This window comes from Pempheris klunzingeri, chromosome 7 (assembly GCF_042242105.1).
Source record: "Pempheris klunzingeri isolate RE-2024b chromosome 7, fPemKlu1.hap1, whole genome shotgun sequence".
NCBI classification, from domain to species: domain Eukaryota; kingdom Metazoa; phylum Chordata; class Actinopteri; order Acropomatiformes; family Pempheridae; genus Pempheris; species Pempheris klunzingeri.
Genome location: NC_092018.1, coordinates 4,850,928 through 4,876,962, shown reverse-complemented (window position 1 = coordinate 4,876,962; position 26,035 = coordinate 4,850,928). Strand labels below are relative to the sequence as shown.

At 41.7% G+C, this 26,035-nt stretch overlaps 1 protein-coding gene across 2 annotated transcripts; it reads right to left on the bottom strand.

Annotated features, from left to right (window-relative positions):
* Positions 1-326: 326 nt before the first annotated feature.
* Positions 327-25,268, bottom strand: ap1b1 (adaptor related protein complex 1 subunit beta 1). Of its 2 annotated transcripts, XM_070833566.1 has the most exons (23): positions 25,235-25,268; positions 21,990-22,050; positions 20,540-20,645; positions 20,295-20,430; positions 19,532-19,777; positions 19,202-19,392; positions 18,880-19,101; positions 18,604-18,724; positions 17,600-17,695; positions 16,995-17,110; positions 15,768-15,933; positions 15,104-15,202; positions 13,806-14,065; positions 13,296-13,503; positions 13,079-13,099; positions 12,171-12,200; positions 11,929-12,066; positions 11,688-11,833; positions 11,477-11,606; positions 9,138-9,222; positions 8,535-8,621; positions 7,624-7,778; positions 327-1,823 (listed from the first exon to the last, which is right to left on the bottom strand). In XM_070833566.1, the coding sequence occupies exons 2-23, from the start codon at positions 22,024-22,026 to the stop codon at positions 1,749-1,751; spliced, it is 2,871 nt and encodes a 956-aa protein (XP_070689667.1). In that variant the 5' UTR covers positions 22,027-22,050; positions 25,235-25,268; the 3' UTR covers positions 327-1,748. The 2 variants fall into 2 exon arrangements, with proteins under 2 accessions (XP_070689667.1, XP_070689668.1); XM_070833567.1 differs by lacking the exon at positions 13,079-13,099.
* Positions 25,269-26,035: the final 767 nt, after the last annotated feature.

The following is a 26,035-nucleotide window of genomic DNA, read 5'->3' as shown; positions in this document are numbered from 1 at the left end:
TGTCAGAGGAGCCGCTCCACCTCAGAGGTGCACTCGACTGTGGCTAAAGCTCAGACTTCACTTAGAGCTCAAGGTTGAACAACACAGAGATTTTGTATGCGAAGCTGTGAGGGCTGCTGAGTCTGTAACAGTGAGGCAGAGCGGAGCAGCCCAGGAGGACGCCTCAAAGGTCATCGGTGATTATAAAGTACGATGCGTGAAAACGATGCACACCAGCGTCCAGGACTCCAGGAGGAGGGAACGTGAACTTTGCTAAACAAATAAAACTGAGATAATGTTTTGCATCCTGTCATAATGTCCAAATACTGAAGAAAAGACTTAATGTGTGAATTTACCAAGAATTTTAATAGTTCTTCTTCAAATGATGTGCACACAATGAACAAAATCAAGTCAATCAAAAGCATCTGATTTTTTTTCCTTTTTTTTTTTTTTTACAGCATTTCATATGACTCAGTCGTCACCACACACAAAGACACACACTCAGAATACACAGCCACCACTGTTGTAATCTTCACAAGGTGTTAGCCTGAGTGCGTACATCCCATAGAGCCGATAAAAAGGGCTTCAGTGTAATGACTCGGACAGAGGAATCCAATTAATCTGGAGTCTGCAGGTAAAACGGGGACACTGGATGTGGTTCTAGCCAAAGAGTGTGTTGCATCTGCACGAACACTTATTACTCTGAAGTGTTGCAAACATGACGTCAGTTTAGAGTTATCTCACCTGAGCCTTCATCTCAGGTGGCCGTGGTACTCGAAAAGCTGCTATGAAGATACGGAGAGAGCAGAGAGGCGGAGAGAGCCCCGGTGGCTGCCACTGACACGGGGAGCGAAGCAGCAATTACAAAATCCTCAACACCTGAGGCTCTCTCCCAGTTTGTCACATATACACTAACAAGACGACAAACACAAATCAAACCATGGAATGACTAAGTAAGAGAGCAGGCAGTGGACGACTGCTGCTTGCCTATAAAATGTCCAGATATTGATGTAAAAATTAAAAGAAACACACACCAACAAACGATGCACACGTCAGACACTCTGCTTTCAGAGGATCCGATCCTACTGCTCCCCACCGACACTAAAGAAAACTCAAAGACGATGATAATGTAGTTTATATGTATTTCTGTCTATTCCAAGGCCCAGACAGACACCTTCACACGGGCAGAGGTGGGGGAAGGAGAGTTTATCTGCTGCATTTTAACTGAAAAGTACCCCAAGTAAATATTTCCACACTGATGATTCACCTGCAGATTGTGGACACTAAAAATAGACTCTAATTTGCAGAGAATTGGGCTAGATAATGATTAAAGAGCCTCGTGGAGAGGAAACAGTCATGGGAATGCAAGTCACACAGCCGCCCACCCCCAAAGGAATCAAAGGACGCCTCGGGCAGGGAGGAGATGAGGACCTGCTCAGAGTGTTTTATCATAAGATAATGTCCTGAAACTGAAACTTGTGCCTGAGCAAACAGACAACAAGGCGACATGATAGCCATGATAGTAACCACAAAAAAAGGCTGAAGGGGAGAAAATAAGCGATGGGTGTAAATGGGACAAAAGTCATCATTAACCATCCTAATTAAACTGTTGGCTGACATACGGAGTGCAGCCTGTGGGCCCGACACAGCAGGAAGTGGCTCCTGCACTGCGGGAGGTTGTAATATGGTTCGTGAGTCAGGTGAGGGAGAGCAGGAGAAGGTGCCAGGAATCTGTGAGGGCAGCGGCTGGGTCGATGTAGGGTTGTTCATCAGTTCTTCAGCATGGCCTCGTAGCTCTGGAACACACACTGGGACACCTCCGGGGCTCTGCACTTCAGAGAGACCTGGGGGAGAGAGGAGGCGAGCAGGGCTGAGCATGAGCCAGTCTGGTAAGGTGCAACACACAACAGGCTTCATGTGTCCCGCAGCGGGACGTAGAGGGCGTGAGGTACCACAGGCAGGTGAGGTGAGAGAGAAAAACAGCAGCTTTGGATTGAAACTCTCCTTAATTCAGTGTTATCAGACCCATTAAGACACACAGACAGAAATAAAGATACAGTACACAAACACACTGGAGTAAACAGCCTCTCCGCTCTTTGATGTCAGCCTCAGCTGGGAGCAGCTTTAGGATTTGATACAGCCTGACAAACTCAATTTTTCACCCTCCCATCAGCAATCATACTGCTGCAATCACACTTATTTCCTCAGATCCAGAAACAAACGCGAGGCAGCTGGAGCTTTGGTATAATTGCGTCAGGACATAGTGCTGCACTGAACACTCACTAATAAATACATCAGTGATTCTGAATATTTCAAAGTGTTTCACTAATTAATTGCTGCACGGTCAAAACCAGCTGTGCTTCCTCCTATGACGAATTGAACCTTTAATAACCCGAACGTTTCTGTGACGTGGGAGAATTCAAGAAAACAACCTGCATTCTTCTTCCTGACAGAGGCAGACAGACAGGCAGACAGACAGGCAGGCAGACAGAATGTAGCCATCTCTGTCCACATGGAGCAACTCGGCCTTACGAACAGCGTTGTTCTTTCATCACTGTCATTTGGGAGTCGCATTTGTCCCACTGGAAAACAGTCTGCGGGTGTCACAGAGTAAAGTCTGCTTTTGATAGCAAGTGCAGGCCCACAAGCAACAGAGAAAGAGAAGAAATGAAACCTAAAAATGAACGGGTCCAGAGAAAGTCCTGCTGGGTTTCAGACAACTGAATTTCCATTTGAGTGATTTATCTTCTATTTCCTTGATTATTTTAAGTATTTCTGTGCACTGCGTCCTTTTAGTGGAGAACTGACAGGGTAGAGGGCAAAGAGAGGGGGGGAGTGATGTGAAACAACAGGTATCCAGCCAGACTGTGATAACATGATGCACTCATAACACCCCTGGTTACCTTATTTCACCGTATTTCTTCTTGGATTTATCATGTTATGTTTTAGATTATGTATTATTATTCAGTATTCCTCCTCAGCACTGCCTCACCACAATTACAAAGTACTGCTCTCAGCCATGTTTTTTAGTCAAGCTCTCAATTGTCTCTTGTTTTTTTCCTGTAGATCTTAAAAACCGCATCTTTTTCATTGTGCTGTGTCTGGATTTGAAATTCCAGTATTGTGACAACACTAATGTTTTCTCTAGCGAGACTGGCACCATTATCGTAATTAATGGATTAATGGATACTGAGATCAAACAAAGATGATGGGGTGTGTTTTGGTGGAGTCCACAGAGCTGCAGTGGAATAAAGCAGTAACACTGCACAGCTCCTTAAGTGTTGCCTCTGTGCTCTCAGAACTCTTTACTAATGCATGTTGCTGCTGGCAGCATTTAGGCTGCCGCTCTGCTCTCAGCATGGGGTAAGAGATGTGAAGAAATGCGGATGCTCTGTCCGCTGTGTAGAATCTGCTATTTACAGAGCTAGAAACTGCGACATTCATGTGTGCAGCTTAAGGCTTGCTGCTAAAATGTTATTATTGTATTTTATTAGTGGCACACGGGCGAGGAAATAAGGCACAAGGAGGAGACGGGGAGCCACAGTAATGATGATCTGGTGGTGCTACACCAATTCAGAGGTGTAATTCTTATTTCTATCCAGCTTTGGTTTATCATCCCAAGACAATGAACTCCAATCTAGTATTAATGTAACTCTGTCTTTCTGATGCTTAGTTACAAAATGGCAGCATTACATGAGATGTTTTTTTTTTCTTTTCAGCCAAAACTCTCCCATGAGAAACATCACATTGCTGATCACGCTAAACACTGCAGGAGTCTCTCTGAAACCTGTATGAATATACATGGAGCCGCTGCAGGTAAACACATCCTTGGTTTACTGGGCAAAAGTTGCGGTCTAATGGTTCAGACCTTGTCCTACATCATTCACTGACACTGGCTTCAGGCTTCTGTACACAGACAGCAGATCTATTTCTGTGACAGGCGGCACATTGGTGTCCATTTCTATGTTGAAACTCACTTTTACCAAAGCCCTCAGATTTACCAGCTCAAGAGGTGAGGAGAGAAAATCAGCCAGCATCACTGGTCACATGGTTGCCATGGGGACAGCAGATGGCAGATGAGAACACCATGCGTCATGTCAAAGAGAAAAGCGGTGTCCCAGTTCTCCAATATAAAAACTATAAAGTATACATGAGCCGCGATGGAGCTCACATGGGAAAGAGGTCTGTCAAAGTGATGAATGCGCAGAGAATTATCACCTTAATATGCAGTTCCCCTCTGCTTTAAGGAGTTTTAGAGGAAGTTTGAGCTCACTGTTAAGTTGTCCTGCCCACAACTTTACTCTTTTAGTTTGTTCTTCTGATGACATCAGAAGCTCTGGAAACTCACCGTACACCAGCTGCTCATCACCAACTATCTGCTGAACACAGTGGTGCTTCTAGCAGCTAAAGAGCCACATATTTTCCTCAGGAGTTGGTGGAGAACAGAAACAGGGCCAAGGAGAGTGAATATTGGAATGACGTTCATCAGGTGCAAAGGCGTTATTTTAGGGCTGTGCGTGGCCTTTTTCAAGGGGAATTTTTGACAATGAATAATAATTTTGCTTTAAATGAAATAACCTGGCTGCCCATCAGTCGGTGAACATCACATGATGACCTTTTACCTGCGGGAGGTGAAAGGTCATCCATGACGTGCCCTCCGTTACGTTAACATTTGCAGCTGCCACCCAGGACACTGCAGACAGATGCTCAGCGGTGACATTTAGATGGTCAGCTTTGTTTGTGTGATTGATTATCACGTTATATTTATAGTATTAGCATCATACTACACTGCTTTCAAATCATTTAACGGTCGTCCTGACAGCTGATTCTCCGGCTAAATAATGAGGAGACATGATGACATGACTTCATCCAACACATAACCCCCTGTACAGACACAGAATGTTGCTTTTACAGTCCATTTTTTTCTCTGGTTTAAACAAACTAAAAAAAAGAGTTAGTGCTTTTCTTTGGACAGAGCCAGGCTAACTTTTTCCTCCTGCTTCCCATCAATGTGAAACTGCATATTGATATCCAACACTAAATTTAGATTGTATTTCTTTTCAAATTTTAAATATATAATCTTTCTTCTTTGTCTACTCAGTGTTAAGTTTTATAAGTAAGCTGCGTTTATATCATTAATATTGGTTCAAAATGTTGCAACTTACATTTCCTTTTAATTAAATTCTTGTGACTAGATGGCGTTGCTCTAGCAAAGTTCTCTTTTAATTGGTCCGTCCATTTTGGCTTTTTTTTGGTAAAAAAATAGGTCCACACTTTTCAAAAATCTAAAAACATGCAAGATCACACAGCTTTTGCTAAAGCTAGAATTCTGATTCGAAGCTACGTAAATTAGTCATTGTCCCTTTGCAATTGACACAGTTTTAATTGTGTGTTTTTTTTATTGTTTTTATGTGGATTGTATCTCCTTTTATTTAGTTTTCCAATGCAAAGATGCCTTTTAGAGAGCAGGTTAAAGAAAATATCATAGACAACACAAATAATACACACAACACTGCGATGGACTAATTTTTCTACGTTTTCTATCATTACTTAGAGCGGCTTTATTATTCATTAGGTGAAAGAGTTGTTCATTGCTGTTAATAAACCGTTATGCTTTACATGACCTTGGTGTGTGGCGTTTTAAAATATTGTTCACTGTTGTGTTCACAATTTGTTTCCATTGTGGGTAATAGTGTCCATTAGCACTGTTGTTAATGCACTAGTGCGTCAAACCCAGCTAGAATTTATATGAGTGTTTAATTGGGACACAGCTATAAGTAGTGAGGCATCATGGGAGAGCTGAAGCTAACCAAGTTTTGAGATATGAGAAAAACCTTAAAACAGTATGGGTATGCAGCAGCAAAGACCCAACATGCTATTGTCTCCGCTCATAGCAATGAGCCCTAGTTGTTTTAATGTCTTTCTTCAGAGGCACAGTGAAATACAGAGAATATGCTGTGGCAGAGCTTTACTTCTTCAGCTCTAAAAATAGCTGCTGACAAAAGGCTTTAGCAGCTTGGCTTTAATGTGCCGTGCCAAGAGTGCAGGGACCATGGAGCAGCCAGCAACTCGGAGAGACAAGCAGTACACACTGTACATGCAGCACCGTTAACTTGGAAGTCTTGTCCCCTCCTCAATAAACAATTTATGGTCCATCTGCAAAAAGTAAGAGAGTCTTTCTAGCTCTTTGGAGGAACTTAAAAATTAACATGAAATCAAAATGAGAGAAGGAGCACTGAACATAAACCCTTCCCACATTAATGAGGTTACCCCATAAAATGGACGCACGGGGGAAATAAAAATGCAACTAATCAAGAGCGAGAAAATGAAAAATGCACATTGAAACCAGCAGACAGCGATTAAGTGAAAATCATCTTTCACGTCAGTCAAATAATCTCATATGTTATCAGAAGGAAATATCCTGAAATCTTGCTTTTTTTTCTTTTTCAAAATCTATGTCAGGTGAGGCTACACAATGACGTACTGAACTGAGGAAGGTGTAAACCAGTTTAAAAAAAGTGAAGATTTGATGGGCGAGAGCTGGGTGAGTGACGAACTGACTACTGTAGACAGGAGAAGATGAAAAGATAGTTAATGCCACCTTATAAATAAAAACATGATCCGAACGCAGCCTGAGTGATGAGCGAGGAGGAGAGTCACACCAAGGTCGCCGCTCTGGACCAGTCATGCAGACTGTCTGAGCCAAATACAATCCATCATAACAAGAGACTGTGACATGCAACGACACAGTTGAGTAGACAAACAAACATGTGCGCACGCACACAAACACACAGATGAATCACTAATACAGGCCCCACAATCTAATCACTGCACAATCAACCAGCCCCCCACTTTCAACACGCTCACCACTCATTACTGAACATCAGTCTCCGTCATGTCTCTGCTTGTTCAGATCAGCCACTGACGCATCATTGGTGTCCATCGATGACGTGCAGCCATGACAGTATTTTGTTAACTGTATCATATCGACTTAATTCAACAGCGTTTTAGCGTCTTCTGCACATTAGTGAGACTATTCTGGATCAAAGTTATTAAGTCCTGTAATCCCTTTGGTCCCCAATTTGTGTTCATGATGGTGGGCATGATTATCAGCCTCCAAAAACAGCCAAAGGTCCAGATAATGATGAAAGTTTGGCTGAATTCACTGTTTGAGATAGAATCAATCAAAGCTCAGTGGATTGAAAAAGGTAGTTTGGAAGACAGGACTTTTTTTTGACCTGAACAAAAATTTATGAGGTGCTCGATTAGATTTCAAGCACAGATAAGAGCATGTGTAGGGGACTTACTTGAATTTATTCAATTGTTTTTCTTACACCATGTTTTGTAGTATTGTCCTACTCCTGTAACACTGACATGATAAACTAATAAGAAAACTGTTCAATAATAATAATAAAAGAAATCAAGGTGAAATTGAATAGTAAAAATAACCAGGTTACAGATAGGATTACAGATTACAGGTTTATAGATTACAGAAACTGTTTCCCCAGTTCCAGTGAATCTTTTACAACATATGAAAGCATTTGGCAAACTGAACCCAACATTTGGCAAACTGAACTCTCCAATCCATCATACCTCCACCTACAGTAGTTGACTTTCTGACAGCTCATATCAGCTAATACTCACCGTGTAGTTTGGGTTCCCTGCCTGCACCCTCAGCTCAGCCAGCACCCAGATGCCGTTGGTGAGTTTCATCGACTGATAAAGCATGTCCTGACCCTCCACTGTGCGCTTGGCGATGGTGAAGACGTTGCTACCCTGCAGTTTGTTGGAGGCCGCATCTGTTGACGGAGCATGAACACAATGCAGTCAATATTTTACCTGTTTAACTGAATTTATACCGTCTTAACAAGCTATGGCTGATTTGTAATATTCAGTTTCAGTCATTAGACGGCAAACATTAAACACGCCAGACCATGCAGTTTCTCTTTTTCTCTTATCATCCCCCAAAATGTCACTCCAGGGTGGTTGTGCAGCAATGATACACTCAATAAGTAAGAGATAATAGCCGACAAGGTGTCCATTATCAGGAATTAACGGACAACTGGGAAGCCAAAGAACTGAAGGCTGAAGTCCATTAATTCCTGATTATATAAACCACAAAAGGGCTTTATTCCGCTTTTACCCTGGTTTCTTATTAAAAGGAAAAAAAAAAAGGATTGTTCAATTGTATATTTATGCATTTTGCAATCAAAATATTAAGTTTTTTCACAAGCCATAACTCAGTTTCCCCGGTAACACCTGAGGGTTTGATTAATACCAGCAACAATCATTACGTCCAATCATTATTCCATTAAGCTGTAATAAGGAATTCTTCTCCAGTTCAGCTTCTCTCACACTTGTGTAAAACTAAATTATTACATGTAAACACGGACTGCAGCTGATGGGCTCTCATTAAATATTATCTGTTTCATTAGCGAGCTTCTGAGTTTGAGCCTGCTGGGCTATTTTCAATTCATATTTCATACAAGGAAGCTGCAGGATATGGTTGCGCAGTGCTCTTCAGTTGGTGCACTCTCTCTTTTCATCCTTCTCACCTGAGCTGAGATGACAGTCTTTAATCTGGAACTGGGCCTCGTTGTCATTAGGAATGTCTTTCCATGTGGCGAGGAACACCTGTCGCTCTGTGGATGAAGAGACACAATCACTGGAGGAGTCCAAAGACAGACAATACACTGGAATGTGCACAGCATGAGAACACCTGTAGTATTTGTGGTAAAGGTAAACATACACACTGCGGTGAAAAACATGTCAAAGTAGTGTGTGTCTGGTTTGATTCTGCACAACACACAAGGTTTACTGCTGATGCTCTGGAGCATTAGCTAACTGCCTCTGGCTGCAGCCCCATCAGGAGGCTCCGCAGCGAGAAATGCCAACACGTTTTCACAGATTAAATCAAACAGCAACACACAAAAAAAGGAGAAGAAACGGTTCAAAAACAGCAACGGTGTACAGTCTAGCAGCAACTGTGCAGCCCCAAGAGCTGAATCAGTGCAGACAGGTGGACTGTCTCACACACCTACGTCACACACACTTCTTCACATGCTCATAACATGCCCTCACTGAAAGACTGACGTCTGTGTAAGTTGTTGACGTCAGCAGGGTTTTGGATTGAAGAGATTCAGCCAAGAGACACTCACCCATCTTCCCGTCCTCTACAAACAGCATGCTGATGGGGTACTGGCAGCTGAAGTAGAATACGTCAATGTTGTTCTTAACAGCCACCTGCAAGTGATTACATCCAAGGGACGAGGAAAGGAGGAAAAACAAGAAGCAATATATGGGTAATTAATTTTCAAGTGCCCAGTTTTGTGTGCTGTTTACTGAACGAGAGGGCTACAGTCCTTAAGGAACGCAAGGCAGTACTAAATTCTACCATATTATCAACGATATCCACGTTCTTTACTGGCCTCCCACCATGCTGTGTCTTTCAGTGGGCATGAGAGAAGAAAATATCAGCAAATATTACTTACAAGCTAAATATGTAAAAAATAAATAACCACTTCTACAATCAGCCTTCAGAGAGTGCTTTATAAGAGGGCATAAACAGAGATGAAAATATAATGAGCTAAGAATAGCTGACAGTGGTTAAACCAAAAATAAAACACACATGACCAACAAGTGAGAGAAAATAGCACCTAAAAGCAGGTCTATAAATAAAAAAAAGAATCAGATTGTTAGCCTAAGCTGCTCAGGCAGGACCTTTCACAGTCTTTGGGCCCTGGTGGCATATAAGACAATGAAATACGAGAACCACTGTGGTATATTGGGGGTACCTGAAGTAAAAAGCAGAAGACATTGATATTGATTAGGCTGCTCAACAAAGAAGTGCTGAGAGAAGGACGGTGAGTTCGGCCAGAGGATAGCGGGAGAAGGACTCGTGAATTATTCATTAGGGCTTCTTATTCCTGGGAGCAACGCAGGACTGTCAGTAAGCCCTACGCAAAGTACACAGAGCTTCATTCTGTATGTTTGCAAACTAAAATAACTCTATTATAAAAAGGATAAGAGGAGGTCAGACGCCAACTATAAAGGCTATGGCATCATATCATTTTTGACAGATTATCAAAAGTCTTGTGTGCTGTATTGAGTCAATCTACATGATTAGTGGTTCTGAAACTCTGTCAGGCCTTTCTTTTGCGTGCAAAGATATTTTCGTGCAATACTTCACTGGGATAGTTTGTGAAGTATTGTCCACATTGTGACTGGCAAGACAGAAAAATAATTGGCAACTACTTTGATAGTCATTTCTTCAAAAGAAGTTTTTAGGTTAGCCACAACAAGCTATTATTTATCAACTCTTGCTGTGGGAAATGTAATTCATATATCTAACTATTTTCTGACATTTTTGGTTTTTGGGATTTCTTTACTACTGTCTGAGCATATTGTATATATCCATTGATGTAATCAGCAAACCCGCCAAAGTTGCCACTTTGATGTCTTTAAATGTAATTGCTGTCATTACACTTGCAAAAACGGCCATGAAAGTCACACCCAAAGTCACTAAAGCATTTCCCTGAGGTGTGCCAAATGAAAAGGTTTTATTGACAGTGACGGTGCACAAGTATCAAAAAACTGCTGTAAAACATCTGCTGTTAAAAGAGTACTCAAAATAATATTCTGGGACATTATCTTCTATCAAGACAAAAACAATGCTGAGTTTCTCCAAATAAAACATCAGAGAAAATGTCAAAACAGACAAAAGTGCCCATCAAAGCAGGGCCTAGAGGCAGCTACTGAGGCCAGGAGAAACAAAGGAGCCATGTGTTCTGTGACCATTAATGACTGCCCCCACCTCTATCATCCCTCTCGACACTCTTATCTTCTCTCTCCAGCTGCATACAGCACCCGTCCACCATTCTGCCCAGTTAAAAGAACCACCCTGATCAAAAACTTGCATGCCGCTGCCGCTCCTTTTATTTACTTATCACAACTGCTTTGAAGGCTGTTTTTTAATGTTTTAATCCTGGTTTATTCACAACATGGGAGTTCAACAGTATAGCTGAATGTCAGTGAGGATGTATTACTGATCATTTAAGGCACATGGTCGTATCTGGGGAAAACTTCATGTACCAAGAGATAGTCGGGTCCATGAATATTTCAATCGTGAAGCATGTTGATGTTTTACTTTTGTAAATGCAGGACATATAAAGATAAATGACTTAAAAGTTAAAATACCACCAGCTTTAACTTGGAATTTGACAGATAAAAATAACCTTCTTACAATCAAAAACTTAAGAAGCCATGTCTGCTGACTGCTGTTTACATTGCAATACATGTCTGACAGCATGGTGTCACGGTGTTTGAGGCCCTGGGCCCAGTAGGAAGCCAGTGTTGACAACAATCAAAACAGTTGGCATACATAACATTGTGCTTCTAGTCAGGATTTATGGAAAACTGAAGTAGGGGCAGGGAAAAAACGCCACTGTTCAGCACAACGTAAACTAGCACAATCACAGACATATTGGGGAAGCATTACCTGCAGGTTAGTGAGAGGCTCCATCTTCATGACAGGTCCCACAGTACTGAGGGGGAGACTAACTTCAATATTCTGGTTTGGGCTAACAGGGGTGAGAACCTGGAGTGGGCCAGCCGGAGCGAGACCAAAGCTACAAACGGGAAAAAGGTGGTTTACAAAATGCTTAAATATACAGAAAATCCCAGTGCGTTGCTTAGTAGGTGGTTTTTACCTGTTTCTGTTAAACTGGATGGCAAAATCAGTCATGACACTCATAGCTTTATTAGTGAGGGTCATCTCCATTTGGATGACCCCAGCACGGCGCGCAAAAGTGCCCAATATCTCCAGACCCTTGGCCTTCATGGCCGGAAGCCAAACCTGAAAAGAGACAAGACTGGTTATTTTATCAAGGATCCCATGACCGCTGTAACAAAATCTTTTAGTAGGTCTTATCCCAGCTTATTAAGACTCACTGTTTTAGGGGGGCTGTAGGCTCCCATGGGCATACCAACTCCACCTCCAAGATCAAACAGATCATCTAGACCGCCGCTAACAGGGGGGCCAAAAGAGGCCGGCATTGCAGCTGGTGGAGCACCAAAACCAGCCCCCATCTATGGGTCACAAAGCAACACGTCACCACAACACGTACAGTGTAAGCCTGTACTGAGCAATCAGAGCCTAAAAGAAACTAGATAAGTAAGATAGAATTACTTACAGCAGGACTTCCTCCGAGATCTCCGCCAAGCTGGGTAGGGGGTAAGAAGCACATCAAAAAATTCAGGTCATCTCTTGATGCAACATTAAATCATATTCTAGAGGTTTTGAGGAGGATGGATGGAGAGGTGTGAGGGTCTAAGAAATATCTTTCTGAGAGCTAGGGGATTTTCACTATTAACAAATAATAGTAAGAAGGGGGAGACACCAGTAAAGGAGACAGCAGACCTTTTACTGTCCACACAAGTCTGGCTGAGTGGCTACTGAAATATACCAAGTTCAAATCCCATTCACAAAACGTGTGTATCGTGAACAAGACTGGTGATGAAAAAAATAGTGATTCGACACAGTGACAAAGCTAAACTACTGTGTTTAGAAGACATCATTTTGACAACAACAAAAAACACATAGGCAAGATTTTCTAGAATCTCACCTAAATGGAGTGAGGAACATTAACAATGTAATACAAAGTGCAAACAGGCACAGATCACTGCTGGGGACAACTATTCAGAGGACACAGTGGTACAACAGGGGACAGGAGGGAGTTCTAGGCTGGTGCTGGCCTTTACTGGTCCAGCGTGGTCCCCTGGACCAACCTCAGTGGGGCTGTAATCTGGGGGCGATGGGGACTGATGAGGGAGCTGAGGTGACTGAGGAGTGTCCGTCCGCAGGGGAATGGGCGGCTGATTGAAACATGAAACACATCGCAGAGCCCAGAGATAAGAAAAGAGATGGACCCGAGGACTAAACAGCATGCTTACCGTAGATATCACAATAGCAAAAAAAGGTAAATGATGAATGTAAATGTCAGACTGATGCATGACAACTACAGTAAATCAGCAGTGATTAAATGAATCCTCTAAAATGGGCTGGCATGGTTTATAAATGTTGTGCCCTCTATGTAGTTACCGGCTCAGACTCATCCCCCATCTGCAGGTGCAGCATTGAACAAAGAAAGGAAAACACAAAGGGGTCACAAGAAAAAGGCATCAAAAAGGAATAAAAAAAGATCTAATTCAAAGATACATCACCGTCACTAGGTCCCATTGTCATTAAGCCTATAACTGAAATCAACAACTATGTGTTATACCAGCCTTTCAGAGCACGACACCGTCACTAGACCTACCAGGCTGTCCAGTCCTCCTCCAAGAAGGTCCATAGCTCCCATCTGCATGCCAGTGGAAGGGGCTGGCGGTGGTCCGGTGGTGGTGGGAGGTGTCAGGTCCAGATTAAGCAGGTCTCCCAGGAGGTCTCCCTGGGATGGGATGACAGCAGGGGGCGCCTCAGAAACTCCACTAGCAGAACCTGCGTCTGGGCTGTCAGCACTCTCCCCACTGGTGGATATAAAACAAAACGAGAAACAGATTTCACTCAGTTAGCTTATGCATGTTTTGATTATTGTTATTTTGAACTAGATGTTTCTGGTGATTTTCAAATACACTGTAAACCTAATTTGTCATTAAAATGCTGACATAACTCCATCTAGTCTGCTGTGAAAAATGGCAGAGAGTAAATGTGATGAGTTGTTTTTAGAGGCTGGAAAGATTAAATAACAGCTGCACAGGTTGACGCTGCTACAAAGTGCAGATTTGAAGGGAAACATAACAGCGAGTCAAGACGTTTGTGCACGACTCACGATCCAGCACTGCCAGGGAGTCTCTTGTGCTGAACACCACGGCTGCCCTCCACAAAGGCACTGGGAGGCTTGTGGTAGACAGAGGCCAGAGTACCAATGTGGCAGATGAGCTCCTCCAGCAGAGTGGGCTCGATCAGATCCGTCTCCTCGGAGATCAAGGGCTTCTCAGCCAGAACCACCTCCTTAGCAGCCACGGGGTCTGTGGAGAGCAGACGCCAGTAGATGTAGCCACGGTCCCTAAGGTCTGGGTTATCAGAGTCCTGCAGAAAGAGATGGAGGGGGAAGGATTACTATTCATGGAGCTTGTTTAATAAATACTTAATGCTAGAGTCTTTTCTGTCTTGGCCTGGATATGACAGGCTGAGCGGTGATTCAAAGATATCAAAAACTAAGTCAGCCTTGGTAGTGCTACGATTTGGCTAATGTATGAGGCAGTCTGACACAGTACATTTAAATACTGTGGAATACACAGAGAAAGTCAAATAAGCTTAAAAAAAAGACCTCCATTTGTCTATGCAGTAACATCTGAAAATGCTGATATATAAGCCTCTCCAATAATTTAAGTTCAATGAATAAGAAATATATTTTGTCGGCACAGTTTCTGCCCATTGCTGCTTCCTGCCTACCTTGAGTGTCGTGGCATGCAGAGTTACTAGTTTATTACTGTAGATGAAACTATAGAAACCAATAGTAACACAATGCTCAAGCTTGGTAATAAATTCCATCTTTGTGAAACTTAAAATGTTTAGTCTTTAGTTGACATTGTCTCAGATATTGACTCAACCCTCTTTTTTCATTATGAAACCACAGTTGCAAGATGAAAAGATGTTTACTCTAAAATACATCTAATAAAAGAATAATGGACCTTCATGGTAAATTCTGACATAGAATCAGATACCGATATAACTTCAGATAATACAACATAGAATTTTCTAGGAATGTTTGTTTTCATTTTTTAAATGAACTCACTACCTTAAAACCATTAAAACACAATAAGTGTAACAGCAGAGTAAGCTCAAACCACTGCAGTCATTCCTGAGGCTCAGATCAATGCTGTCAATACAATACAGCAGTGTCCCCACAATGATTAAGACTAGAGAACTCCTCATAAATGATACAAAAACAAGCGCCCAGGAGCAAAGACGATCTATGGAGTAAGAACAAATTACACAAACTAGAGGAGGAAGACATGGACAGTGAGTTCAGAATAGTAAACACCACAGTGAGAAGCATCAAATATTTGTAGACAGAGATGATGACAGGAACATAAAATGTTGAAGTGTGTTTTTCCCCCTCACCTGTGTGGCTAGACTCAACACCTGCTGCACCAGCTCCTGGGTCTCCGTAGGCTTTTTCAGGAACAACTTGACGATTGCTGTCAGTAGCTGCAGCTGCACCTAAAGGACACGGTGAACACAAAGTCCAATCTCCTGTTACTAAACAACAGCACAAAAGGGAACAATTGTTTCTACCCACAATATCACTTAATATAAATAGTTAGGCAATATCGAGGCAATGATATGGTATATGATATATCATTGATCTATTATTTATCAGGGGCCATTTAAGAATGTAAATGGTGTAATCTCATAGCAAACCGTGTAAGAGCACAAGGCTGGCTTCTCGACAAAACATGTCTCTGAGTCAGATATAAGAAGTCTTCAGATTGTTGTGGTGTCTCCCCTTTAAGCACGGTTTGTCACAGTAAAATAAAATATTTTGCCCATCTAGAATTCTTTAATTTCTCACAGTTAGAAGAGATTAGACTACTTGACTCTGTAATACTTGTGTGTTTCCCTATGGCATCTCCATTTTCAGTGCTTTGCAGCAGCTGACTGGTGGCGTTAATTATTTTCAAATACAGAGGCCAACAAGTGTGTTACTTAACTGCAAATAATTGGTGTCACTACCATTAAAAATGCACATCACATTTTATAAATGACCTCCATCTTTTAAACACACCTGAGTGCTTTCATCGTGGAAACCCTCCAAAAAGCTCTCCAGCAGCTCATCAGCGTTGTCAATGCGCTCAGCATACTCTCCCACAATCCAGATCATGGCGGCACGAGCCTCTGGCTCATCCAGGGAGTCCAGGTTTTCACACAGGGTGGCAATCACACTCTCATACCTGGAGACAGTCACAAAAAAACAATGTTATACGCACTAAAACACTGCAAATCGCATTGATCAAAATGACCATAATTACTTAAAACTGAATTATTCTATTTGCGTCCACCTGAGACAGAAAAAAACTAAAATAGCTGAGGAAGCTGGCTGATAAACAGCCACTACATGTCACTGGCTTATAAAATATAGCCAACAACCACCTACTTTCACTCCAAGCAGACAGAGCAACATTAGCATTACTCTGGAGCTGTCTGTTCTGGCAGCCTGACAAATGTAAATCCAATATTCAGTGTCCCTTTAGAACAGGTTGGTCTTTCGGTCATTCATTTGTTATCAGCAATTTTTTTCTGCAGTGGTTGATGAATTCCTGCAGTTGAGGTGTTTCTGATCTGCATAAAACGCGTGATAACAACCAATAACATTTACATAATGCTTTTAATACAAGATGTGCCAAGTCAGAAAGATTTAGTTGAAGGCTAATTGATAGAAAAGGCAGCAGTTTGAGTGAGTAGTGACTCATAGAGCTAAAAGGCTTGAGCCATGCCAAGCTGGAAGCTTTGCAAAGCTGCTCCCTTGGAGACTCACGACTTCACAGTGTTGGTCTACTGCTGTGTGGGAGAGGTTTCTGTCTGCCACATGAACCCACAGCAGAAGTCATGCTCCAGCCAAATCCACCTGACCTTTAACCAGGTGCAATGGAGGCAGGGTGTTAAGTGCTGTCCACTACAAACACTGTGTGTTACTGAGAACGATTCTCTTGCCAGAGAGTGCTTTTGCATTCCTTTCAGGATAAAGGCCAATCTGGAAATGCTTTTTGTTTGTGTAATGAGCTTTCACTCTGCCCATTTAAAAACCAAGGGAAAATAATCTGAGGCTCAGTGAAGTGGAACAGTTGAGATGTCTATTTGTGTACAACAGTGTGTGAGTAAATACTACAGCTCTGACAACAATCCAAAGCATGTATTGGGTCTTACATCACACATGTACAATGTCAATTTGATTGGCCAGCCTGTTGACAAAGAATGAGCAAATGAACACAACAATGCCTAAGAGGGAACCTACTTGTTGGGGTACTTGCGGAAGATGTCCTTGATGACCACGATGGCCTCCTGCACCACATAGTTGACCTTGGTTTGGATGAGGTCTAGCAGTGTGCTGACGCAGCGCTCCGCGGATTGCTAATTAATGGAGAGAAAAAAAACATTAGTTACGACAGGCATACAGAATAAAAGTATAACCATATGCACACAAAATGTGTGCATATAATATGTGAAATGGAAGCAGTTTTATTGCTTTACCAACAGTGAGTCACCAGGAAAAACAAATCATGTTTAGTTAGGGAAAAAAAAACTTCTCATATGTAAATTAAAAGATATTACTAAGTGACTTTATATATCCAAGTTGAGGCTTAAATAATCCCTCAGGTTCAGGCTTCAACAGTAAACAGCCTTCCTGTTCCTTTTAAGTACGTGCTATTAAAACCAACAGTACACCAATAAAGCACAGTTATTATGACAGCGCTACCTTGCAACTGTGCCTATTTATCATTTACACTGTTGTGATCTGATTGAGTACCAGTAAATGTGAAATCATATTAGCTGTTGCTTTGTCATTGAACTGCACTGATGACACAAGGCTTTGACAAACAAACCATCATTTCCACCCACCTCTACTTTGATGGCACAGCGGCCAATGGCTCTGACCGCTTTACGTACAAAGTCCACATCCACCTCAGTGGCGTACTCCTTCAGCTCAGCCAGGACCTACAGAGAGGTCGACAAGCATTAGTCACACCATCGTCAGGTCCGCTGTAAATAATATCAACCGAATTCTAATTAAAACAAATTCTTTTTAGAGGCTCTAGTTTGTCCCTTGTCTGCTTTCAATCATCAGTAGTTCTTTATTTTCCGGGTGTGCTCCAGATTCCTCCAAATTTAGCTCAGTCATGTCTTTTGTCTTTGAGAAACATCTCAAGAATTAGGTCTTTTATTACTTTTAATGATCTTCAGAGAGTTATTTGTGCTTTTAAGACATGCCTTGGCTAAAAGAATTATTACACAAGTGTCCATAACGCAGCTACCAGACCTTTAACCAGATCATGAAAGAAAGATCATTATAACCATTTAATCTTTTTAATCTTGACATTTAAGGGCCAGCACGGTATGGGACAGAGCTACCTGACTGAGCTTATACCTCATTAGTCACCAGCCTGTAGCCTGAGGTCCTCTGATAAAGGCCTGTTTGATGTTCCCCAGTAAAGTCTACAGACTAAGTGTGAAGACCCCTTTGGACCAGCTGACCTGATGAACTTAGATGAGAAAGTTTACTGCCTTCTTTCAAGTCGTCTCTCAAGACTTACAGTGAGACCTTTTCTTAATTCTTTTATCTGTTCCTAATCTGTTATTTTATGTGTTACATTTATCCAGTGTTTTATCATTACTTTTAACCGTTTTGTTATTTTTCTTTTATATTCAATTGTTCTCCTGCTTCATTTTATTTTTCCTTGTTTGTGAAGTCCTTTGTAACAACAGTCTCCCAAGGTGCTATATAAATTATTATTGTCACTGTCATTAGTGTCACTGAGATGACGAACAATGAACCTCTCTCTTAAAAGCATCCTAAGATAATGGTTTTCCAACACAATGATGTATTACAGCAGTGGGTGTGTTACCTGGGCGATGTTGGCCTGAGATGCTAGGCGAATCATGATGTCCAGCTTCTCCAGTTTGACATAGATTGGGTCATTGTACTTTACAAAGAAGACCTTCATCTCGTGTTTCAGGATCTCTGGGCTAAAAAGGGACATTGGCATTTCTTGTTATGTGTGGCAATACAGTAAAAGGCATCCAACTGAAATGCGCCATACTACAGTAAATGCAACCTCAATTACGGCCCCAAGTACAATGCAGAGTGAATTCACCACCCCAGGCCATCTCCCCACATTTACCGTCTCTGTACGATAAGGTTGATGTTTCTAAGGGCCACATATTGCAACTCGGGCTCAGCAGAGAGCAGAGTGACCAGCGGAGGGGCGAGCTTCTTCAGCAGGGTGCCATAGTAGTCCAAGTCTTTGGGCAGCATCTCCATGAACTTCATTAAAACTTTAACTGCTGACAACACCACGGCAGAGTTGGCATGCGAGAGCCGTGGCGTCACGCGCTCACAGATGCTGGTCGATGTTGATGATATTGGGAGAGGAAGAGCAGAAAGTTACACAGGGTTTCCTGGGAAAACGTAATGTTAATTTGGTAAGTAGTGCTTTCTCTTACCTTTGGGACTCGCGGTCATCACGAGGTGTGTAATTGGCCAGGCAGTCAAGAATGAATATCTGTCCCCACTCTGTGCACTCATTTAAAGCTGTCAGCAACTTGTTGATGGTCTGAGGGTTCAGGTCCAGAAGATTACTGTTGGGGTGAGACTCTGCGATCTCAGACAGTGCTGCCACTGCGTTTGCTACAACCTGAAGATGAAGACAAGCGTACAAATTAATGCCAACAGACAAATACTAGCCACTAGCTAGACAAGATAGAGATAAAGGCATTGTATGAGCAAAATTGTAAGTAATTCTAAGTAAAATCTGACTTCCTGAGGAGTCATACCATGGGGTTGGAGTCAGAGATGAGGTCTTTAAGGGTGTCAAGGAAGCCTTGGTCCTCCACCAACTGGGCGTTGATATCATGAAGCTTTGCTACGCACACAGCTGCCGTCTTCCTCACATATGGGTCTTCGTCCTTCAGACATTTCCTCAGTGGCTCACAGAGGTACTCGGTGATCTTGTCCACACGGATGCAGCCCATTGTACGAACAGCAAGGGCCCGGATTAGAGGGTTAGGGTCTTCACAGTCCTAGATGGGTGGTTCAGGGAGGAAGTTTTGTCATAACTTTTGATTTATTACTACATCATACTAAATTATTTTAGAGACATTTTAAATGTTTTTAACATTTATGTGCATTAGCATTCTGTAAAGAATTGAAGTATCATGTAGTGAGGCGGCACTGCTACTGCAATATGACAAAAGGGAAGGACAGAAACAATCAAACAAACCAAGGATACTGATGGCTGTATTTAAGCAAACCGGTGCCTTGAGGTTTGGTAATTATCTCATTAAGTCAAAGAGATTCAAAAGGGAAATAAAGGCAAGTCACTCCACACAGCTGTACAGAGGGGTGTTGCTCAAAGTAGCATGCATGAGTAGGTTCAAATTAGCGAGAGAATATTTATCCTCCCAACCATAAAGTGCTATGAATGAATGTCTGTACTCCTGTATGTAACATGAGCACATGGGCACTGGTATCTAGACTTGGTCCCAGTTTATCTGACTATTGGTTTAACATATTCCAGATGCCAGATAAGAGTTTTACCTTTACAAACGTGTTAACAGCCATGATAGCCATGTCTGGCTGACTCTTGGCATAGTTCATCAGGTAGAGGTAGACCAGCTTTTTCAGTTCCAGGTTGTCCGTCTGCATGCAGTTCACTACATCTGGGAACAGAGCGCTGAAGGAGGGACAAGGTGTTACGTGGCTGCTGACTCAGAATCGAGGGTGATGTGTTACAGTGCATTATTCCAGTGTGGGTGTGTCTGACATTGTTTTGCCTGGCTCACCTCACATCCTTGCCAACTGTCATGGATGCGATGACCTTCTTCACAGCCTCCTTCTTTTTCTCTTTCTTGTCACTGTTCAGCTCTGCCTTGAGCTCAAAGATCTCCCCTGTACACACAAGAGAAAAAAGGGGAATCATACATCATGTAATCCATTTGTGATGTAGGGGGTGGAAAGGGGGAATATGCAGCATTACCCTCTTTTCACAAATGCAAACACGACAGTGGACACGTTGGCATACGATGTACAGACTTTCCATGTCTATTAGATTTCTTCATAAATACAGACTGGGGAGTTTAACATCCCCAGCAGTCTCTGATACTGGTGGGTGGTATTGGTTGTCAGGGTTTTGGTGCAACAAGCAACCATCTTGATCAAGAAGTCTTCTAGTGGTCCAGTGATGGGGCTGGCCGATTATTCAATGAGATCTTTTTATCAACTTTTAAAACAGAATTTGGTATTGAGGATCTTGATCTATGTGTAGGTGTATCTTAAAATTCTAAAAACTGAATTATCGCTGAAGAACTGCCAACATTTAAAAACTGTGCTCATGTCATTGTGTGAACTTTTCCTGAAGGACAACAAAGACGTTTTGTTGTTGCTTTGTGCAATTTTTGATCTAGTTTTTCATTTCAGTGCGGTGTAACTGCATGAATTAAGACTAGAAAAGCATACAATGTCAGTACACTGTCAATTTTGGGCTTAAACTTGAGTCAGCCTACTTAGAGAGACATTGTAAACCACTAATCACTCCCAGTCTTCCTTGAGATGTTAACAACAGATGCACAGAAAAAGCAGATACTGAGAGAAATGTGCTCTTATGTCTCAAACAATCCCTAAACAAAGTCTGTACATGATTCCTCATAAGCATCTCTTTGAGCCTCTAAACCCCGTGTGTGGGAATATATACTTTTCTGGGTGTGTGAGGGGGGCCACACAAATACAGCAGGAAGCACAGCAGGGAAGTTAAATCTCTGAAAGATAACACTCAGTGTGTGCAAATCTGATTCACAATAACAAGAGCTGTTCAGTTCTTGGCAATAAAGATGATACAAACCAGGGTGATAACATCTTTGGTTCAATGGTTTGAGGTCACGCTTACAGAATATGCATTCATGTTTTGAGTATCTCTTAAAACCTTAAATGAGTAAGCATCTTTGGCTTCACAGACTTAATGATAATGAACATGTAACGCATCATATTGCTCTACATCCAACTTAATTATTCTGAACGCACTGAACAATCTTAAATTAACTGGACTGTATTAACAGCAAAAAAAAGTCTCCCCTTGCACCAACCAGCTAAGTATGTCACAAAATCCACAAAGCATTTGCATAAAACAATGCATGGACACTACTAATGGTTTAGAACTGAACTTGTAACTTGACACTGAAGTGGTTTACATGTTAAACCATTTATCGCATGAATTAATAAATCCTAAAGCTATCAGACCTTTCTTGGTAGTGGTGAAGTACTTTGAGTCCGTCATCTTGGATCCAAATTGTCGACTCTCCTGGAAAAGATAGAGAGGGTGAGGATGATTGTGAGATATTTCCCTGAGTGGAAACTTTAGAGCATCACAGGAGCAACAGGAAATACTAGAAGTGCAAGCACAGGGAAATAAAAGGAATTCCTGTCATCTCTTGAACAAATGGTAGCGATCTATCAGAGGACAAAACAATGGATTTTGCGAGGAAACACAGACACAGATATCGCCTCTCTATCTCCTTTTTAAACATGAATCTTCTTGGTCATCATGAATGTGGCTGACAATACTGAGTCAGCTTCAATGTTTTCCTGTTGCTGATTTCCATGCTTAATCCAGGACCCCATAATGGTTTAAAACATTAGTTATTAACATTTTAGGAATCATCATAAAACAATACAGTGACACAGTTTGTGCCCTTTAAGAGAGAGCCCAGTGTATCACAACATTTTCAATGTTACGTCAAAATGTAGGGTCCAGATGGTAGATTGTATCAACTGTCTCACCCATGTAATAAATCTGGGGAAACGGAAGTCAGACTCTTAACATAAGTGATCAAATGCTGGCAAAGTCTGTCAAATTTGTCTGTCGGCCCCCTTATGAAGAATTTGATCTTTTCCATCTCCAAAATAGACACTGTATCACGCTAGTACAAGATGGGGACAATGGTTTCTTCCATAATGAAAGTATTCTCCAGTTGACTATTAGAGAGGTAAATGAGATTATGTTTGCTTGCTTAATGGCAACGTTTTCACCAGCTTCAAGGTGTTCCAAATATAGCAATCTGTGGGAATGGTTCTATTACGTGTTTAAATATTACTGAAAGGACTCTGAAATAAGGCTGTAGGTACTCCCCCAGACCAAAGCATACTGTGGTGTACCCTCCAAAACTATTTTGAATCGTCTGAGCTGCAATTTTGTACAAGACGACATTTACAAGACGTTGAGTCCACCGATCGTCAGGCATGACATCGTTCTGTTTCCCATAGTGTTTCAGTCTTCAGAAAAGGCTGAAGTGTATTTGGAACTGGGAGGTCTTATAAAAACAAAATAGCCACCTTGTAATTTTTGTCATGGCAATCGATTTTCAATTCCTAAAGAGGCAACTGGAAAAGAAGGTGATTTTAATTTGAGGAAATGTTGAATTTGAACTTAAACAGGCCAGATTGTTGCAAGCTGAACGTCGTACACAAGTGAGCGAGCCAAGACCTGGTATGTCCCAAAGAGAGAATCTGGTATTGATCTAAGCAGGTTTGAAAAGTTATTAATTACATCTTGGGGTGTTAAGGGGGAGTGTGTTCCAGCCAATGTGTTGGTTGATTTGTTGCCAGACTTTCAAAGTGGATATGACAATTGGATTATGTGTGTACTGTTTGGGCTGAAGCCTGTTGGCATGGCACATGGAGGTTTTTAAGGAGGAAGACTAACATGAATGTAATTCCAGCTGGCACCACTGAGTTTCAGGAGAGAGGGCCCAGTGTGTAATTTTTTGCATGTTGGCTTCCCAGCAGAAACGTTGCAAATTTGGTAACCATAGGCTGATTCCTAAATATCTAAATATCACTGGGGAAAGAGTGAGTGACAAATCAGACCGCTGCCAGCTGATCGATTATGTTGAGTTTAAACCCGCAGAACGTACCAAAGGTCTTCAGAGTATCTGGAATATATGGCACATATCTTTTTTTGCCTTTTCCCCTTCTGGGACAGTTATTGAGATTGGAGAGAAGATTATATCAATAAGCCGTCACACATTTGTGAATGAGTGACAATCTCAGATAAACCCTTCCAATATGACAGTGGGTACAACAGTTTCAAGTCTGCAGACTGAAGCGTTTTCTATTTGAGTGAGTTGTGCAGCTAATCTACCCTTCATCTGATGCACAAGGCGATGCCCTGCTTTTCCTCTATGTTCACAGGAGATAAAATTCTGTGCGCATTTCAACTTTGCTTTGGACAATTCTGCAACAAGATTGAATGCAAAACGTCTGTCTATCAAGCACCTCTTACTGACAGTTCTTCTTCCATTTACACAACACTTCCTGCTGTAAAATTTGAGCAATAGTGTTGAAGTTAAAGAAATACTGGTCAGTTTAACACCCCCCCCCCCCCCAAAAAAAAGGAACAGAAATTCAGATTAAAAAGTGGAACACCCTCCTACTATAACATATAGCTTATGGAGCAATCATTACACTTCTGCTGCCTTTGGCTCTTTTAGTGTTGTAAGCATTTAGTATTATCTGGTTACAGTGTTGAATGACAACACACTGATATTTCTAAAAAACTGGAGATCATCATGTATTGTTACAACAACACACAATATGAAATACTTCATTATAGTGATGTAGTCCCTGGCAGTGGCCTACACTGAATGAATCAGGTGGCACCTTAATCCAAATCATTACGACTAATAATTTCATTCGGCTACTGACAGCTGGTTCTTTATTATGGTTTATTCAGACAGTCTGAATTAATGTTTAATGTTGCGGTTTCATTAACCAACTGAGCTTCAGGTAGCTGTCACCACCGGACAGGCTGCTAGCATCAAGCTATCCAAATACGATGCGCTAACTCAACTGACGACGTAGCTAACGAGCCAATATTAGCCGACTACGGTTTTATACGATAATTCACACCGTAGCCATGTCACACTGACACCGAACAAACAGTGTTCTCTTAAATAGTTTCCACACTAACAACATTAGTACTCCAAACTAGATGACTTTAAGTTGAGAAGCTATCTTAGCTAAAAATAAAAGTAGAGGAAAGGTTCGCTAGCTGGCTAGCATCAGGCTAACATGACATTAACGTTAGCATAGCAGGCTCGAGCCCGTACAATACAACAGCAACCGAAAGGTAATTAAACTAGTGCAGATTGTTCCCGCAGTTAACGATCGATGAGTTACTCACGCATAATTGATTCGCCCATTCCTGCATGTTTGCAGTAGTTATCTGGATGAAAGTGGTGCTAACGGCTAGCTGTCTGTTGCAGTGTGTCTGTCAGTGTCAGCTAGCGCCTGGACACTTTTCTAGCCTGCACAGCTGAGACATGACCTTCTAAGTACAGGCTTAAGGAAGCCTTTGCCGGGATAGTTAAGCTCTTAATCTGCCGGCCTGGTTTAAACCTTACCCAACGAATTAGCGTACCTTCTGGAGTTCAAATTAGACTCGTCACACAATGAATTTGGAGAGAAAATCCCCACAAACATCTTACCGTGACAGGCGTAGTAGGGGCTGTGATGGCCTTCGTCCCCTCCCACTTCATTTACTTCCGTCTTTCCACAAAATAACGTTTACAAACAGATGCTGGCGTCAGCTTTCATTCAGAGAGGCTTGTTCATAACACACGTTATGCAGACGTTTGCAGAAATTGTAGAAGTTTGTAGAAATTGTTTTCTTCAGATGGATGTAGAAGGAAACACAACACAGTAAAGACACCATACAGAGTAGTTTACAAAATATCAACTATAAGAATCATCAAGTCTGGAAGATTATGAAACATTTGTCTGATCCAGTTACTGAAAGACAAAAATAATCCTGTGAATATGTCCAGTTTTATTGGGTTACAGATGCAGTCTGAACCCTGCAGGTGATAAACTGGGAGGTGTTTCTAATATTTTGTCCATGCCATGTATATCAGTTCACATCATGTCAGGATTAGAGTTGTTTCTTATGTCTTGTTCATTCATTTAAATCGGTGAGGCAGTACACATTATAGCCTCTTAAATGACCATAACCATGAATCAACACCTCTCTGAAACAGTTTCAACACTTTTCACTAGGATTATTCTAAGCTACAATAGTTTCAATAACATTATTTTACTAAACTGGCTGGTTACATTATCTTTTGCATGTTCTCAAAGACAGAGCAGGGTATGCAGCATTCAGATTTCTTGGACTTTTGAGCTTTTAAACTGAGAAGTGTGCACAAAGGGTTCATTAGACATGACTCAAATGGACTAATGGAATGATTACACACAGTCTCTTGCAACTTTTGCAACAAAGACATTTTAGT